The 16,338-nt window shown below is 42.2% G+C and overlaps 1 protein-coding gene across 5 annotated transcripts in view; it reads left to right on the top strand.

The window, feature by feature from the left end:
• The window catches only part of DOCK2 (dedicator of cytokinesis 2), a 445,548-nt gene that overhangs the window by 72,308 nt on the left and 356,902 nt on the right, over positions 1-16,338 (top strand). For all 5 annotated transcript variants that reach the window (XM_055285285.2, XM_063642612.1, XM_055285286.2 and 2 more), the window contains 7 exons: positions 2,926-2,998; positions 3,111-3,214; positions 5,015-5,198; positions 5,347-5,444; positions 7,195-7,284; positions 8,361-8,461; positions 9,622-9,756. In XM_055285285.2, coding sequence (XP_055141260.1) covers positions 2,926-2,998; positions 3,111-3,214; positions 5,015-5,198; positions 5,347-5,444; positions 7,195-7,284; positions 8,361-8,461; positions 9,622-9,756 — 785 coding nt within the window. The remainder of the gene's footprint in view (positions 1-2,925; positions 2,999-3,110; positions 3,215-5,014; positions 5,199-5,346; positions 5,445-7,194; positions 7,285-8,360; positions 8,462-9,621; positions 9,757-16,338) is intronic.

Genomic DNA, 16,338 nt, shown 5'->3' with positions numbered 1-16,338 from the left:
TTTCACCGTGATCTCGATCTCCTGACCTCGTGATCCGCCCGCCTCGGCCTCCCAAAGTGCTGGGATTACAAGCGTGAGCCACCGCGCCTGGCCACAACTCTTAATTATACTTGGCAGTTATCTCAGTCTGCAAAATTGAACTAGATTTTGCATTCCTTCAAGATGCCCTTCAAACACTTGACCCTTGCCTGTTTTTTACCCACCCCTCTACAAGGCAGTCTAATTGGTAGTGGCAGGCAGCTTTGTGCCTCTCTGTGTAGCTGGGGGGAGAAGGCAGAGGGAAGATATAGTTGTTCCAGATATCTGATGCAGTCTCCCTCCAGGTCCTTCTCATATGGCATCTCCCCGCAAAATGTTTTGTGGAATACTACATGGTGTTTTATTAGAATAACATTTTAGGCCAGGTGCAGTGGCTCATGCCTGTAATCCCAGCACTTTGAGAGGCTGAGGCAGTTGGATCACCTGAGGTCACGAGCTCGAGACCAGCCTGGCCAACATGGTGAAACTCTGTCTCTACTAAAAATAAATACATAAATACATAAATAAATAAGTTAGTCATGCATAGTGGCATGTGCCTATAGTTCCAGCTACTCAGGAGGCTGAGGCACAAGAATCACTTGAACCTGGGAGGCAGAGGTTGCAGTGAGCTGAGATTGCACCACTGCACTCCAGCCTAGGTGACAGAGCAAGACGCCTTCTCAGGAAAAAAAAAAAAAATCATACATTAAATGTATTAAAATAACATTTCCTGGTCAAATGTGAGAAACTTGAGAACAAATATGAAGTTAAAGGCTTCCTTATGTCAAGTTCTTAGAGACTTTGAGATGTAAACGTGCTCCGCAGATCTGCAAAAGGAAATAAGAATGCAGAGCACGTCCCAAAGCTCATTGACTACAGAGCATTTTCCTTTCTCCTAGTGTCATATCCTGGGGCTAGGATTCTGGTGAACATATTTTAGAAATTCTTTGTTTTAGCCAAAGCAGGTGGGAGGCTTGATGGATCAATGTGATTGTGAATAACATATGGGACTATATTATGTTTCTCCTCATGAAATATCTAGCTCAATTCTGAGGCCTGTCATGAACATACTGGAGGGACACAGAATGACAGAAAAAACTTCTTTAGCTCTAGGTTATAGCAGAAGTCACCATCCGTAAGGGCTTAAGGTCCTTGGAGGCACCTCTCTGAATCTGAAATGACCCCCTAGCAAGTGTCTGGTGGTATTGTCAGCCAGTGGAAATGGAGGCCTGGTGGGTGAGCACCCTGGTTCCCTTGATCACCTTCCTTGGTGCAGGATGTGACCAAAGTGGAATTGTCAAATAGTCCTCTTGTGGGTGGTGCCCAGTTCATCAAGCTGCACTGTTCAACTCAGCAGTGAGGAGTGACAGAGCTTGCAAGCCAATGTGAGCCTATCACAGGCTACAGTGTATAATGCCTGAAAAAATGCCCTTTTGGAATAATTCCTTGACAGAAGTGACATTAACCACAAATATTCACATTACTAGATCGTCACACTAACTAGAAAGGAATAACCTGCATTGGAATAAGGATTTGGAATTAATTCAGTGAACACTGAATCTTGATCATAGCTTCAGATATCTCTCTCTGCCTTATCATTAGCAGCATTCTTTACTCCCCCCGGGCTTTGACTCCAAACACAAGATGCACACATGACTTCCTTTTCAGTGAGAGCGATTCAAACCCCAGCGGTTCTCCACTTGTTACACATATTATTACTTTGCTCAGTGTGTCTCCCCATATCCACTGCCTTCAAATTGATGACCTGGTCCACTTTGAGGTCAGAAAGTTAATGTACCAGGTCGGGTTTCTCTTCTCTGTTCTCTCTTGCACTTCAGTTATATCTCCTTGCCAGCCCTTGTCACAGGGCTGTTACACATTGCCCCATGTGTAACACGGAACCATGAGCTCTTTGAGTGTGAGGACTCTGCCTTGTGTCAGCATGGCCAGCACCCCACATGATTGTAGCTTCTAGTGAACATTCGACACTCAGGGAAAGGACGAATTGGACTGCAGTTACCCATGAGGCCCTCAGTCCCTTTGCTCTGCCTGAAACATAGACAGGATGGTGGACCTCCTCAGGCTCAAGTCTCATTTTCTGCAACAGAAAGTGCCCCCAAGTATACATTTGTTTTGGCGTTTAATAGGCATCTGTACAGTACAAATGTATTCCTCTTTAAAATCAGTGCCCTTCTCGCAGGTAGCTAAGCTTCTCTGCATTGGCCTGAATCTCAGATTGCAGAGGAGCTGTGAGACTTTGGGAGGTGGGCAGCACAGAGCCAGGCTGAAAGCTTCATAATCAGTGGTGCCAGTGGGTCATTCACTGGACAGGGATGCCCGGGTGACAAGTGGGTGATTGTCTTAGCTCAGTGTCCTTGGAATCAAAAGCATCTGGACATGTGTCCGATCAAGGGTGAGATGAGCCCTAGGATTTTTCCAAATATTATTGGATTAAAGCATTTTTATTAATTTGCATAAATGAGAATCTTCAAGCAAACCCCCTAACAACGGTTGTTAATTTGCTAAGCCCTGCTGCAATTGCCAGAACTCCTGGAGTGTGTAAGGAAAATATGCATTGTGCAGTTTGCAGTGCATCAAATACTGTGCTAAAGTTATGTGACTTTTATATCAATTTGGGGAGACTCATTTTTCCTTACTATAATTTACAGACCTCTTTTCATTGGCTGGGAATGCAATTTGCCAAATGGATTACATTTGGTACTTTATTTTCTCTTCATAGCTAGTTCTTATGTAATTTATTTACAGTTCATCAGCCTCGATGGATGGGTTGTAAATCAGCAGGCAGCTCTCTCAGTTAAATGGTCAGGCTGCTGTGGAAGAGTGGGGGGTGCAGTGGGGAGGACCCTTTAACTCATTGTGTTCTGAGCTCTGTTTCTGTCTGCTGAGGTGGCTGTCCCTATTGAAGACATGCAGAGGATCCATCTGCGATTCATGTTTCGACATCGGTCATCTCTGGAATGTGAGTAACATACTGAATGATGTCTCTGCACCTCCCCCTAAGGGGAGAAGAATGGAATAGCTGGGTGGCCCATGTATCCTTTTCTTTCCTGACCCCACAATGCTATTTCCAGCTAAAGATAAAGGAGAAAAGAACTTTGCCATGTCCTATGTGAAGCTGATGAAAGAAGATGGGACTACTCTACACGATGGATTCCATGACTTAGTTGTCCTCAAGGTACCATGAGTTGGAAGGAGCTCTGCACTGAGGGGGGTGCAGGAAGCAAGGGGGCGATGGCAAAATTGCTTAGTGGTCAACAGCAGGGACCCCAGAATCACACACACCAAGTTTACCAACTTTATGGCCTCTTACAAAATCTTGACTTCTCTGGGCCTCTGTTTCCTCATCTTTGTGCCCTCAGTGAATAATTGTGAGAATTATGAGACAGTGCATGTAAACATGGCAATGATGAGTACGTGGAAGAACTCAATACATGGAAAAAGTTATTGTTATGTACAGAAAGGTTATTGTTATGACTGTTATGTACTCTTGACTCTGTAAGGACCTCTGTGGCATGTATAGAGGACATACAATAAACATTTAAGAGATGCTGCATTGTAGCTAATGGAAAAATATTAAAACCTGCAGTCCTGATCCTGCTGCTGACTAAGCCTGGACTCATCTCACATGTCTTCCTGAGTCCCAGTTTCGTTTTTCTTAAACAGTTATGGCAATATTTATGACAACCCACTAGGATGACCCATGCAAAAGGGCCATCTAAACTATATAGGGAGTGCAGATGTCCACTATTTTTATTTTTACATTATGAGACTTGGACTGTTTTTGAGACATGGAGAAGGATTTGTCTGGTTTTACCTGCTGCTTTTCCACATGCCATCTTATGACAACAGAATGCATCTACTAGCACCTGGCTGGAAGCAAGTGTATGGCTGTGAGGTAGGGCAAGGTTGAGTACCCAGCACATGAATCACACCCTTGCCTTTGGCTTTCTTAGCGTTGTAGGCTGAAATTGCCCTTTTGCCTGTAGGATGTATGGCAAATACAGCCTCATCAAGGCCACATCTCATGATATTCTTGTACTCTTCTCTGAGTCTCTCTGACTTTTTCAGAAAACCCCCTTTCTTCTGTACAGCCTCTGTTTTCTCATTTATCACACATAGAGTTCTTGGCTTGAAAACCCTTCTTCCCTGACAGAATGTGAACTCCTTGGGGTCAGAGGCCCAGTTGCAGTCAATTTTCTTTTACTTACCCCCATTAAGTCCCAGTTTCCTTGACCATGGATAATAACAGTATCTGCTTCATATGATTGTTATGAGGCTTAAATGAAATGAACCAAGGCATGTAAAACACTTGGTACCACTCCTGGTGCAGAGTAAGATAAATATTATCTTCTGTAATGCCTACCTCTAGTCATGCATTTTAGCATACCAAGGCACTTATGTGCCTATCTCTCTGCTATGCATTCGATATGCATTATTCTATATTATTTCCTCAGGTATTCTAGGAAGTAGGGGTGATGATTGTCTTCAGTTTACTAATGAAGAAAAATGAGACACAAAAAGGCAAAATAATGTATTCAAGATAGCATAGACCTGTGAATGGCAAAACAGGGTCCAGATCCTAGCACATTCTTACTTAGTGCCTTTGCCATTAAATTCCTTTTTAAGCTAGAGTCCTTATTTTGCTGGTGAGCGTATATTATGATCTCAAAAAAAGGATGAATTAAAATGTACTGTCTGGGAATTTTCAATTCCATTTTTATTTTGCCATTAATTAGGTTCATAGAGCTTTCACTTGGTGGATCAACCCCCTTTCTATTAATGTGTCTTTGAATTCTTACCTATATTGTGGGAAAACAGCCCTGCCTTACCAGCCAGTGTCTATTGCTCCTCTGATGATTTTCTTCACTCTTTATGACTCTTTCCACTTCACAGTGTCTAATTTGTCTGCTGCAAGCTCTGTGTGGCATTGGGCATGGAGCCTTGGCTTGGGACAGTAACCAAGTGTTATTTCTAGGGGGACAGCAAGAAGATGGAGGATGCCAGCGCATACCTGACCCTTCCTTCTTATCGACACCATGTGGAAAACAAGGGGGCCACGCTGAGCAGGAGCTCCAGCAGTGTTGGGGGGCTTTCTGTCAGCTCCCGGGATGTGTTTTCCATTTCCACCCTGGTGTGCTCCACAAAGCTCACTCAGAATGGTAATGGGGTCATCAAGAGTTGTGTCTGTGGGGAGTGTGTATGTCCATGTGTGTGTACATGTGTGCATGGGCTTGCAGACCCAAGGAGGTCCTGATATGGACAGTTGGTCTAGTAATGATACTTCTGAATGTCTGGACTCTATTTTAGTGGGCTTGCTGGGTTTGCTGAAGTGGCGTATGAAGCCTCAATTGCTACAGGAGAATTTAGAAAAGTTGAAGATTGTGGATGGAGAGGAAGTGGTGAAGGTCAGTGTGGCTTCATTTTGTTTGTATTCTTACACTAGTGGCAGAACTCTCCATGTGGGTGGCTTCAGGGGAAAAACAAGGTATTGAAGGACATGGGGAAACTTTTCTTCCAACAGTGGGACACACTCTCCCAAGTTGCCTTGAGGAATCTTTATTGGGAAATCCAGGGGAGTGACTTTGTTCAATGGCACTGAATGTTGGGTGCCCGAATACAATGGTTATGCTCAATCTCTGGAAATAGATGAGCCTGGGTGTAAATCCCAGCTCTCCCACTTGCCAACTTTATGTGATAATATAAAAGTGACATAGTTCTCAGGGCTGTTATGAGCATTCAAGGTGATAATATTTAAAACTTACTCAACAGTCTCTTACACATAGTACACAACAATTAAACCAAAGCATATAAAACAAAGTTCAATAAATGGTAATTATTAATTATTTTTGTTGTCATATATTGATATATATGTATATGCATATGTATGTGTGTGTGAGCAGATATATGTATATATGTATATATACATATATATACATATATATATAGTAGTATGATCTCTTAGTACTGCCCACACATCATTGTTAGAAATAAAAAGTATTCTTGGTTTCTGCTGCTTGGAGAGCATTATGTATTAAAGATGAGAAAGGGAAAGACATCAGGGCTTACATTTTAAGTGAAATAAGCAGAAAACAATGCAAATGTCAGATATATTATTGCACTCATATGGTAGTGGAGAATAGAAAGTGTCTGAAGTGCAAATCTAATTAAAGCAACCCTTCTCTCCAGCCTTATGAATTGGGACAAGTGTTTCCTAATGGTCCTGGAGATCTTGTTTCCATGATACAGCTAGAAATTCTGAGATTAAACATCTTTATATGGTAGCTCTGTGTTTTTGAGGGATTATAGGAAATATTGACCCATCCCTTAGTAGGGAGGAAAATCAAGTTTTATGTAATTGCCTCTACCTGGAGAAGCAGTGGTAGAATTTCCAGATGCTGTCAATGTATACCACTGACCCATCTACCTTGTTCAGCAATGGCAGAGTAACTCCCCAAGACACCACTTTAATAAAGTCTATAGCCTTTTGGTAGCTTGGAGAAGTCATGGAAGAGATGAGGCTTTTGTTGTCTTCCTCTTGCATTCTTTTTTTAAAAAAAGTTTGTTATTTAAATACGATATACATATGATGAAATAGATACAAAGCAGTTATCTTAAGAGTATAGCATAATGAATTTTTATACACGTAACTGCCATGTGTACTCACCACCCAGAAGAGGATACAGACCACTTTTAGCATTTTAGTAGATTCCCACGTACCCCTTCTCAGCCAGTAGTCCCCCGGGGTAATCACTGCCCTGACAACCATCATCGTAGATGGGTTTTTGCCTACTCACGAATTTCATAAGAATGGAGTAGTGAAGAGTGTACTTTCTGTGCCTGATGTATTTTACTGAATATAATGCTTGGGAGAATCATCCTCATTGCTGCCTGTGGAAGTAGTTAGCACTTTAGTCCAGCTGTGTAGTATTCTGTAGTGTGAAAATACCACCATCTGTGCATCCATTCTGCTGTTGATAGGCAGTTGGGTTCCTCCAACTTCTGGTTCTCATGAGTAAAAGTACTCTAGACCTTTTGAGCATGACATGTGGTGGATGTGTGCTCTCATTCTCTTATAGATACTTAGGAGTGGGATTGCTGGGTCACCTGCACTTTGTCTTGTTTCTGAAATAGTGCAACCTTCTTTATTTCTTCCAGTTTCTCCAGGATACTCTGGACGCCCTCTTCAACATCATGATGGAGCATTCTCAAAGTGATGAATATGACATCCTTGTCTTTGATGCCTTGGTAAGAGAGAGGGGAAAAGTGTCTAGTGACAACAGGCATTAATGTGTGTCTTACTGTGAAAATACTGAGAACTGGTGGCCCTCATGGCCTTTTTCATGAATTCTTTGGAGGTGTTGTAATGTTTGGCAACAAGACCAATAATGAGCTGCTATTTCTTTTTGCTTCTTGCCAGTTCATTTGAAAGCATGAGGCATGGTGGGTGAAAGGGGAATTTTAAATGCTGATGTCAGATTGACACTGGCTGAAGGTACATGAGGCTGGATACTGTGAATGATTGCTTCTGCTTTCTATGAATGTTGGGAGCTAGTCCCTGGCTAGGTTGTAAAGCACCCAAAATGTTTCCTAGCTTTCCTTTCACCTTCTTCTCCCCATTTCCTCCAACTCACTAATCATTACATTTCTCCTACCCACCCAGAACTTTTCATGATGCTATACCATCCAGATCTTCCTTCTTTTAGTCCTCCCCTATGGTCTTTTTGTCCTCTCCCTATCTCGACTCAGATTTTCTCAGTGTTATGTCAAAATAAACATAAGAGACATCTGCATTAGGGAATCAGTGCCCAACAAAGTTTTTATGTGTTAACCGCTTGTGTCATGGATATTTGCATTTTTAAAGAGGTTACTGAGAGACAACTGTGGCTTAATCAAGTGCTTCCCCAGAGAGTACCCTAGAATTCTAGCTCTCAGAAAAGATGTTTCATGACAAATATATACTTTGATTAATTAATTTAGGGAAGTGTTGAATGTTGCATGACCCTTTTAGAGATTCACAATGTACATAAGTATATTAAAGATTCTAAAAAGTTTTGCAATAAGGAAGACAGTCTAATAATGATAACCTGACATTTCTCAAAACTTATTTGACCATGAAATCCTTTTCATCTTATAACACCCTGCAGCACACTTCATGAAACACTTTCTTTGGGAAGATGCTACCTTAATAAAGAGGACTCATTATGTATTAGTGAGCTAATTCCTGGGCAAAGGATTTTAATGGGGGTTGAATTATGCCAGGTAAAGATGGCTTCCTGCCCTGGGTTTGCCCTGAAAATACCGCTGCCTTGCATCTTCCTCAGATTTACATAATAGGACTCATTGCAGACCGGAAATTTCAACATTTCAACACCGTTCTGGAGGCTTACATCCAACAGCATTTCAGTGCGACCTTGGCTTACAAGTAAGTAATTGTGCACATGGGGACTTCTTGTCTACTACCTTCTTGCCTTGCCAGGATGCCTAGGGCACAGGAACTTGAGTAATTTTCTTTTGTCACTAATCTGTGTGAGTTCTGCATTCTCTAACAAAATCTAACCTATGCTTGGGTTATTTGGATATCATTAAAAATGTGGAATACCCATAGGTTTGGATGAATGCCTTATGGTTGCAGTAGTACCTGGAAGTGCTCATTCATCCATTCAGCTAGTGTGCTCTCATTTCTTGAGTGGACACCAGGACTTAAAGGCTACAGAGAAGACCAGGCGTGGTGGCTCATGCCTGTAATCCCAGCACTTTGGGAGGCCGAGGTAGGCAGATCACCTGAGGTCAGGAGTTGGAGACCAGCCTGGCCAACATGGTGAAACCCTGTCCCTACTAAAAATACACAAGTTAGCTGAGCATGGTGGTGGGAGCCTGTAATCCCAGCTACTCGGGAGGCTGAGGCAGGAGAATCACTTGAACCTGGGAGGTAGAGATTGCAGTGTACAGAGATCACACCACTACACTCCAGCCTGGGTGACAGAGTAAGACACGTCTCAAAAAAAAAAAAAAAAAAAGGGGGAGCTACAGAGAAGAAAGTGCACATCCCAAGTAGCTCGGTCTGATTTGGGTGTAGGGAGAGGGTGAGAGATAGGAGATGATGCTGGGGAGTTTGGTGGGGACCAGTTTGTGAAGGGGCCTTGAAAGTCAGGCCAAGTAATTTGAAGTCTGCCCTGTGGTAAAGAAGAAACATAGAAAGTTCCTAAGCAAACTTAGAGTTCTGTGATACTACAAGAACATGTTCTATAGAAAGAAAAAGCTGAAAAAAAAAGACATTATTGCCACCATTATTCCCCATTATTCCCATTTGTAGCCTGATTGTGACTAGTTCTCCTAGTCAAAAGATTTTTTTTTCCTCCCCATCTTTTTCTTTTTTATGAGCTTTTTATGAACAGGAAATACTTATTAATTCCCTGTAATAAATATAATTTTTATGCCGAGTTATTTTTATGCTTACAAACAAGTAAGTGAGCTTGGCTCTACTACCACCTTTAACCTTTGATTGAACACCTTATAATTTACTGAGCAAACTAATTACCATGATGAAAGAGATGTATTTTGAAAATATTATCCTTTATTCAGGAAATTGATGACAGTGCTGAAGACTTACTTGGATACCTCCAGCAGAGGGGAGCAATGTGAGCCAATCCTAAGAACGCTGAAGGCTTTGGAATATGTGTTCAAGTTCATTGTTCGGTCGAGGACATTATTTTCACAGTGAGTACTTGTTATGTAAGAGTGATTGATTAGCTCTGCAATTCCTCTGGGATACAACAGTATTTTTACTGTAGGAGAAACTCGTTTAAAAAATTATAACCAGCTGTCTATCAAAAACAGCTCAAGAATCCAACCTAGAGAGTAATGAATATGTAATAATTGTACACTCTAAGTTCATTTGGGAAAAAAAAGAAATCTTAACATGTTGCAGAGTTATGTTTTATCCAGTAAATGTGATTTGAGGCTCTTCTGTGTTTCGTCTAACATTCTTCATTTGATTTGAAATATGGTGAATATTTTCCAGGAATCTATATCCAATGTTAGAGGGCCTAGGAGCAGGAAGGACAGAACTCAGGGAGTTTGATGTTTACTTGGCTCTTGTAGGTTGTATATGGCCGATAAGCTGGTATTTGCAGTTGACCTGTCTGTCCTTGAGATCCTAGTAGCCAAAAAGTGAGCTGATGCATTAGAGTACCTTAGAAGATTTTGATGGTCAGTATCACAGAGGCCAGCTGTTTTTTTGAAGGGCTTTGGAGATGAAGGCATTCAAATGCAATCTACAAAAGAACAATTCATGTTCCTCCTGGCCATAGGACAAAGTTAGGTAGAGGATTGTTTGTGTGTGATCAGGTTGGTTGTGTGTGATGGAAAATAAGAAGAACATTCAAGGAGAGTATTGTCTGGATTCTTAGTGCAAACAAAGAACACTTAACTGAAACTGACTTAGGGAGAAACGAGACTATTTCACATCATTGAAAAACCAAGGGAGTAGTCGGCCTCAGGCATGGCTGAGTCCAGATGCTCAGTGTTATTGGGATAGTCTCTATCTGTCTAGATCTGGACTATGCTTCCTTTTTGTTGATCGTCTTATGAGGCAAGTTTTCCAACACAGAGGCCACTAGAATCCTCAAGTTTACATTCTACCAGTGGAAGCAACTCTATGTTCCTTGTTGTCCTAGCAAAATCCTATGTCAAGAACTGTCTTGGGTCTTGTTTAGTTGTGGTCATGTGTGCATCACTGGAGTCATGGTCAGGTCAGCCACTTATGGTGTGGACTTGTTATGTTAGAGAGATGACTTCTCAAAAGAAACTTGAATTAGCCTGGGCAACAAAGCAAGACCCTGACTCTTAAAAAAAAAAAAGACCATCATTGTGATTGTGATCATGACAATGGATGGGCTTCCAAAGCTTTATACTTGACAGTGCATCTGAAACAGGCAATCATTTGGGATTCTCTTAACACATTCTTTGAGATTTCAGGTGATGAATAGAAAGATGTGAGTGTCTTGAACCATGCCACAGAACAAATGCACTTAGGTCATTCTGAAAGTGAAGTGTCTGTTTCAGATTCCTCTGGCTTGTCATTTAGTCAAGTCTGAGTTGGGTATTCTAGGTTTGAGAGATACTTGTCAGTGATTTGGGAAAACCAATGTGAGACTCCAGTGAATCTAAGAGTGATTTTCTTGGAGGAGTTCAAGAATTCAGACATTGTAGTTACAGCTTAAAAGTCAAGGATATCTTATCCCATCTTCCAAGTGAGAATGTTTTATGTATAAGTAGAATATGTCTTTTCTACTTATCAGAACTTTTCTTCAGTTCTTCCTTTTGGTGTATTTGTTTTACTGCTTCTCCTCTCTCCTATATTTCTTTCATTTTCCATCCCTCCCTCCCTCCCTCCCTCCCTTTCTTCCTTCCTTCCTTCCATTTTTTTCCTTCCATTTTCAAGGATTGAGCTTCTTTACGAAGCCTTTTGCAGTGCCTGAAGCTCAGACAACCAGCTGTGCTAATCCTCAAGGGTTCTGAGCTTGTAGAATTACACAGAGTTTGGAGCAGACCGAGCTTCCCTGTTCCATGAGATGGACACTGAGCAGCTCCCCTTCCTACTGGCAGGCACATGGAGGTGAGACTGCAGAGCTTCTGTTAAGATAACTCTCTTATTTATTTATTAATTTTGAGACGGAGTCTCGCTCTGTCGCCAGGCTAGAGTGCAATGGCGCAATCACGGCTCACTGCAATCTCTGCTTCCCACCTTCAAGTGATTCTCCTGCCTCAGTCTCCTAAGTAGTTGGGATTACAGGTGTGCACCACCACACCCAGCTAATTTTTTAGTAGAGACAGCATTTCACCATGTTGGCCAGGATGGTCTTGATCTCCTGATCTCGTGATCTGCCCACCGCGGCCTCCCAAAGTGCTGGGATTACAGGCGTGAGCCACCACGCCCAGCCAGGATAACTCTCTCATGTCTTACGTCTGTTAGTTTTTGTCTTTTCCATCTACTGGGACAAAATACATTTGTGCATTTGTTTTGTTCTTCTCTGCCTCAAGGCATATAATCTTGCAGAACCCCTAACTCTTTAACTGGTGCAAATTCAGTGCTGCTGTGATGCTAAATGCGAAGTGACTTTTGGCTTATTAAGAAGCAGGGTGATCTGTTATTCCTTGCTGTATCCCTAGAACAGCATGTAGCAGCACATCACTGATATTTGGTCAGGAGAGATGTCTCTAAAGCAACCCAAGCCTAATCTTGAATCCTTCCTCATGAACAGAAATGTAGGCGGACCTGCAAAGAGGGTCTAGGACCTCATGCTAGGAGAAGGTAGGTTTTGTGTTTTGTTCTTTTTAGAACCTTTAGCAATGATCTGCTCTCCAGTGGAGTCTCTAGGGCATTGGGAAGCAATTGGGGTATTTCTCCATACAAGGGGGCATCTTTTATGGGAAACTAGAAAACAGAAGTTTCAATGCTTTGAGATGTCTAACCCAGCTGTTGGGAAATCAGAATCTAATTACTGGTTTGGGGCTAATTGTATCTGGTATTGTGTGTCTGTTTCCTGTTAATCCTTTATTCTCTTTTCCTGCTTGCATAACTGCAGTGGATCTAGCTCCCATTATTTGTTCTCTTGCCATTATTTTTTGCACATACTGCACAGGAACATTTGCAAGGGCTAAGGATTTTCCTGTGTCAGTATGCAACTTATAGTTGGGTAAGGAAAGAAGAGTTGTTGTGGAGAAACAGTGGAAGTTTTATTTTATTTTATTTTTTAGGAGGATTCATTTCTGTCTATAGCCAAAGAAAGAAGAGAGTGAGTTCCTTGTCCCTCGCTTCTTGTGTCACTAGCTCCTGAGTCAAAGTCTGGATCAAGTGTCTCTGATTAGGCACATGCCAGTGCTGTAGCTGCAAAGGAAGCTGGCAGAGCAGGTTCTAGCTTCTGACACAGGGAGGCAGGCTTATGAGTAATTCCTGAATTATAGGAAGTGTGTCTGAAAGATGCTGGTGCCCATAAATATGTCCAATATCCACTAGGCTTTTGTAGAATGGCTGAGCTCCTGGGAGGTGCTGTGCATTGTAAGGAACATTCAGAAAGAGTTGAAGTGATAATCTTCTACAATTCAGCTTCTTTACAAAGCCCCTTGCAGTGCCTTTAATCCTGAAGCTCAGACAACCAGCTGTGCAGTTGCCCAAGGTTTCTGAGCTTGTGGAATTACACAAAGTTTGGAGCAGACCATGCTTCCCTGTTCCATGTGATGGATACTAAGCAGCTCCCTGTCCTACTGCAAGGCACAGAGAATCAGGCTGCAGAGTTAGGATAACTCTCTAAAAAGGAGAGGAACCAGAACACTGTGCTGCAACAGGAGTTGCTCCCACTTGTCTCTGCTCGTCACAGATCCTCATGCTGCCCCAGGCTAGAGTGCAGGGGGCAGCATGGAGTAATAGTTATGAGCAGATGTTCATGCAGGACAGACATTGGGTATAGTGGTATCTCTGCCCCTATAAGTACCTAGGTTAGTGATTGAATCAGCCTCTCTGAGCCTCAGCATCCTTATCTATAAATGGGGATAAACCAGTTCATTGTGTGTCAATGATGAAATGAGATTATGGGTACAAAATGCTCCATGCAATATCTGGTACTTATTTCATAAATTTAATAAATGTTAGCTGGTATCATGTTTTCACTTAGGAGAAACAGCAAGAGTGCTTTTTTCAAAAACTCAGATTTAAATTATTAAGAAGAAATTCCAGAGTCTTGATTCAAGCTTAAAATTTGACTTACTACTCATACTATCCTAAGCATTTCTTACTGTTTATTTCTCTGGAGGCAGGGATAACTTTTACCAGGTGTCTGTGCTTTTTGAGGACCACAATGTGGGACTCTCCTGGCCCCAGGAATTCACCTTGGTCTACTGCTGGCCCTCACTGGGTGGTCCTGATTCTGTGTGTTGCTCTTATTTCCTCTGTGAGTGTGGTCAGGCCCCTCTGGCCAGAGCAGCTGTGGTGCTCGGGTCTCTGGCCCCTGCTTGCTATGCCTGCTTTTCTTTGCATCCACCTTCTGCTCTTATTACAGACCTGCTTATTTGGGTCTTGCTTCCTCCCCCATCTCCATTTAACCCCGATCTCCTGCTTCCACAAACTCCTCTTTCACCAGCCCCAGCCCCAGCTCATTTGCTTATGAGAAACTGCCAGCTCAGAGGTGAAATGCACAGTCTCTAGAGCCAAGTCTGCTTGGGTGTGAATTCTAAGTTGGAATCTTGCCATTACATTTACCAGCATTTACAACCTTGAGCAAATTATTTAATCTGCCTAAAGCTCAGTTTCCTTGTATGTAACACGGTCATAATAGTACCTATCACACAGGGTTGTTGTACAGACTAAATGAGCCCAATGGATGTATGGTACTTACTTAGCACAGTGCTGGTCACGTAGCCAGTATATATGGTTATTCACGTATCATCTTCAGCAGTCTTCACAAAAATTCTACAGAGGACTCCATTTTCTGACTTTGTCTCCTACTACTCCTCACTCACTTTGTGCCAACCACACTGGACTTGCTGTGGCTCAAGCTCCTTCCTTACTTAAAGACCTTTGCACCCTTCCCCAGATCCATTTGTTAACTTCCTCACCATTTTTATATCTTTGCTCAAACCTCTCCTTCACTACCCTATTTAAAATTGCAACCCCTGTCCCGAGCACTGCTGATTTCTCTCTTCCTTTTCGTCTTTTTTTCTCCCCATAGAACTAAACATGGCATACTATATAATAATCATGCTTTTGTTGACTGTCCCTGCCTTGCTGGAACGTCAGCTCCATCAGGACAGGAACCTTTGACTGTTTTGTACACTGCGGTACACTAAGGCAACTAGAATCTAGTAAGCACTCATTAAGTATGAAATTAGACACCATTTCTAGCCCAGTTTCACAAAGAAGGAGACTGAGGCTTAGATTCAAGCTTAATGATCACACAGCTAAGAAATATAGCAGAGTGAGGCTTTGCACTCTGCCTCATCTGATGAAGCAAATGTGAGAACCTGATCATTATTCTGGGCCATGCAAGTGTGAAGCCTGGCTGGCCATGTTGAGGGGCTGTCCTGAGGGAGGGTGACTCTGATTGGAGGGGTTGATGTACTGAGTGACATCAGGGGCTGCTGAGAGGCACATGGCTGCTTGGGTTTCAGTGCTAGGAAGCATGGTACCATCCCTAAGTGCAGTAGGAATTCAGCAAAAAACAACAACAACAACAAGATGAGCTGGAGCAGGAGTGGTCAGGAAAGGCATCCTTGCTGTTATAGTGAAGCTATCCAGGCAAATGTGACTTTATCTTCATCCCCAGGGAATGAATAAAGAAAAATTGACATAGGGCAGGCCAGGTGAGCTCACACTCCTTGGAAACAAGTCACTGACTGGGGAGAGAAAAATTGCACTGTGTCCTGATAGGAGCTTCAGCACCTGGAAGCTTCATCCTGCTCCCTACCCCCAAGAGCCGAGAAAGCCTGCCCTGGTGTGCACAGTTCCACTGGCCTGCACTGGAGCTGCCACTGCATTGACAAGGGCATCTTAGGAGCATGGTTTGCAGCTCAGTGACACCTCCAGTCTAGCTTACCTCACCCAGGGCCTTTCTCTAACTGCCTTCAGCATCAGTGACCAGAACCCAGATACCAGCTTTCTGGTACTTTCTTTTGTCTTCTTCTTTTTTTTTTTTTTTTCTTATTTGCATATTTCTTTATTCCATGCCACCCTACCAGTCAACCTCCACCTTATCCCCTCCCACCAGCTCAGTTTCTTCCTATGTAAATATTATATAGTAGTTTACCCTCTAGGTCATGAATATGTTAGGCAGCAAGATTGTCTGAATAAAGCTCAGGGCAAGTCAATGTAGCTTGTAGTCGGAGGGAGCACATAAACCTCTGCCTTTTGAAACAAATATGAATTTAACTCAGAGGTACTTGCCAGTGTGATTTGTTTTTATTGTTCATGTATGAATAAATATTAAAATGTAATCATCTGTTTATGCCGAGCATGAGCTGAAATGCCTGTGACATTGCGATTCCTGTTTCTTCTGCATGTAATTTGTTTGCATGTTAATGCCATTTATTTCTGTGTAAGCCTCTGTTTTTGGTTTTGAATATAATTTCACTTTTTGAAGACAGTAATGGCTTAGTAAACTGAACAATTGCAGTTAATGGAACTATTTTATGATAGCATTAACTTGCCATCAGATCAGGATGAAAGAGAAAACTGTCACCAAAAGGATATCATCAAACAGTGACTTCTCTTTAATTTATTATTTATTTTATGAATTGCTGAAGCAC

Source organism: Symphalangus syndactylus, chromosome 7, assembly GCF_028878055.3.
Source record: "Symphalangus syndactylus isolate Jambi chromosome 7, NHGRI_mSymSyn1-v2.1_pri, whole genome shotgun sequence".
Lineage (NCBI taxonomy): Eukaryota > Metazoa > Chordata > Mammalia > Primates > Hylobatidae > Symphalangus > Symphalangus syndactylus.
Note: the sequence above shows the minus strand (reverse complement) of the source record. Positions and strands in the feature narration are given on the sequence as shown.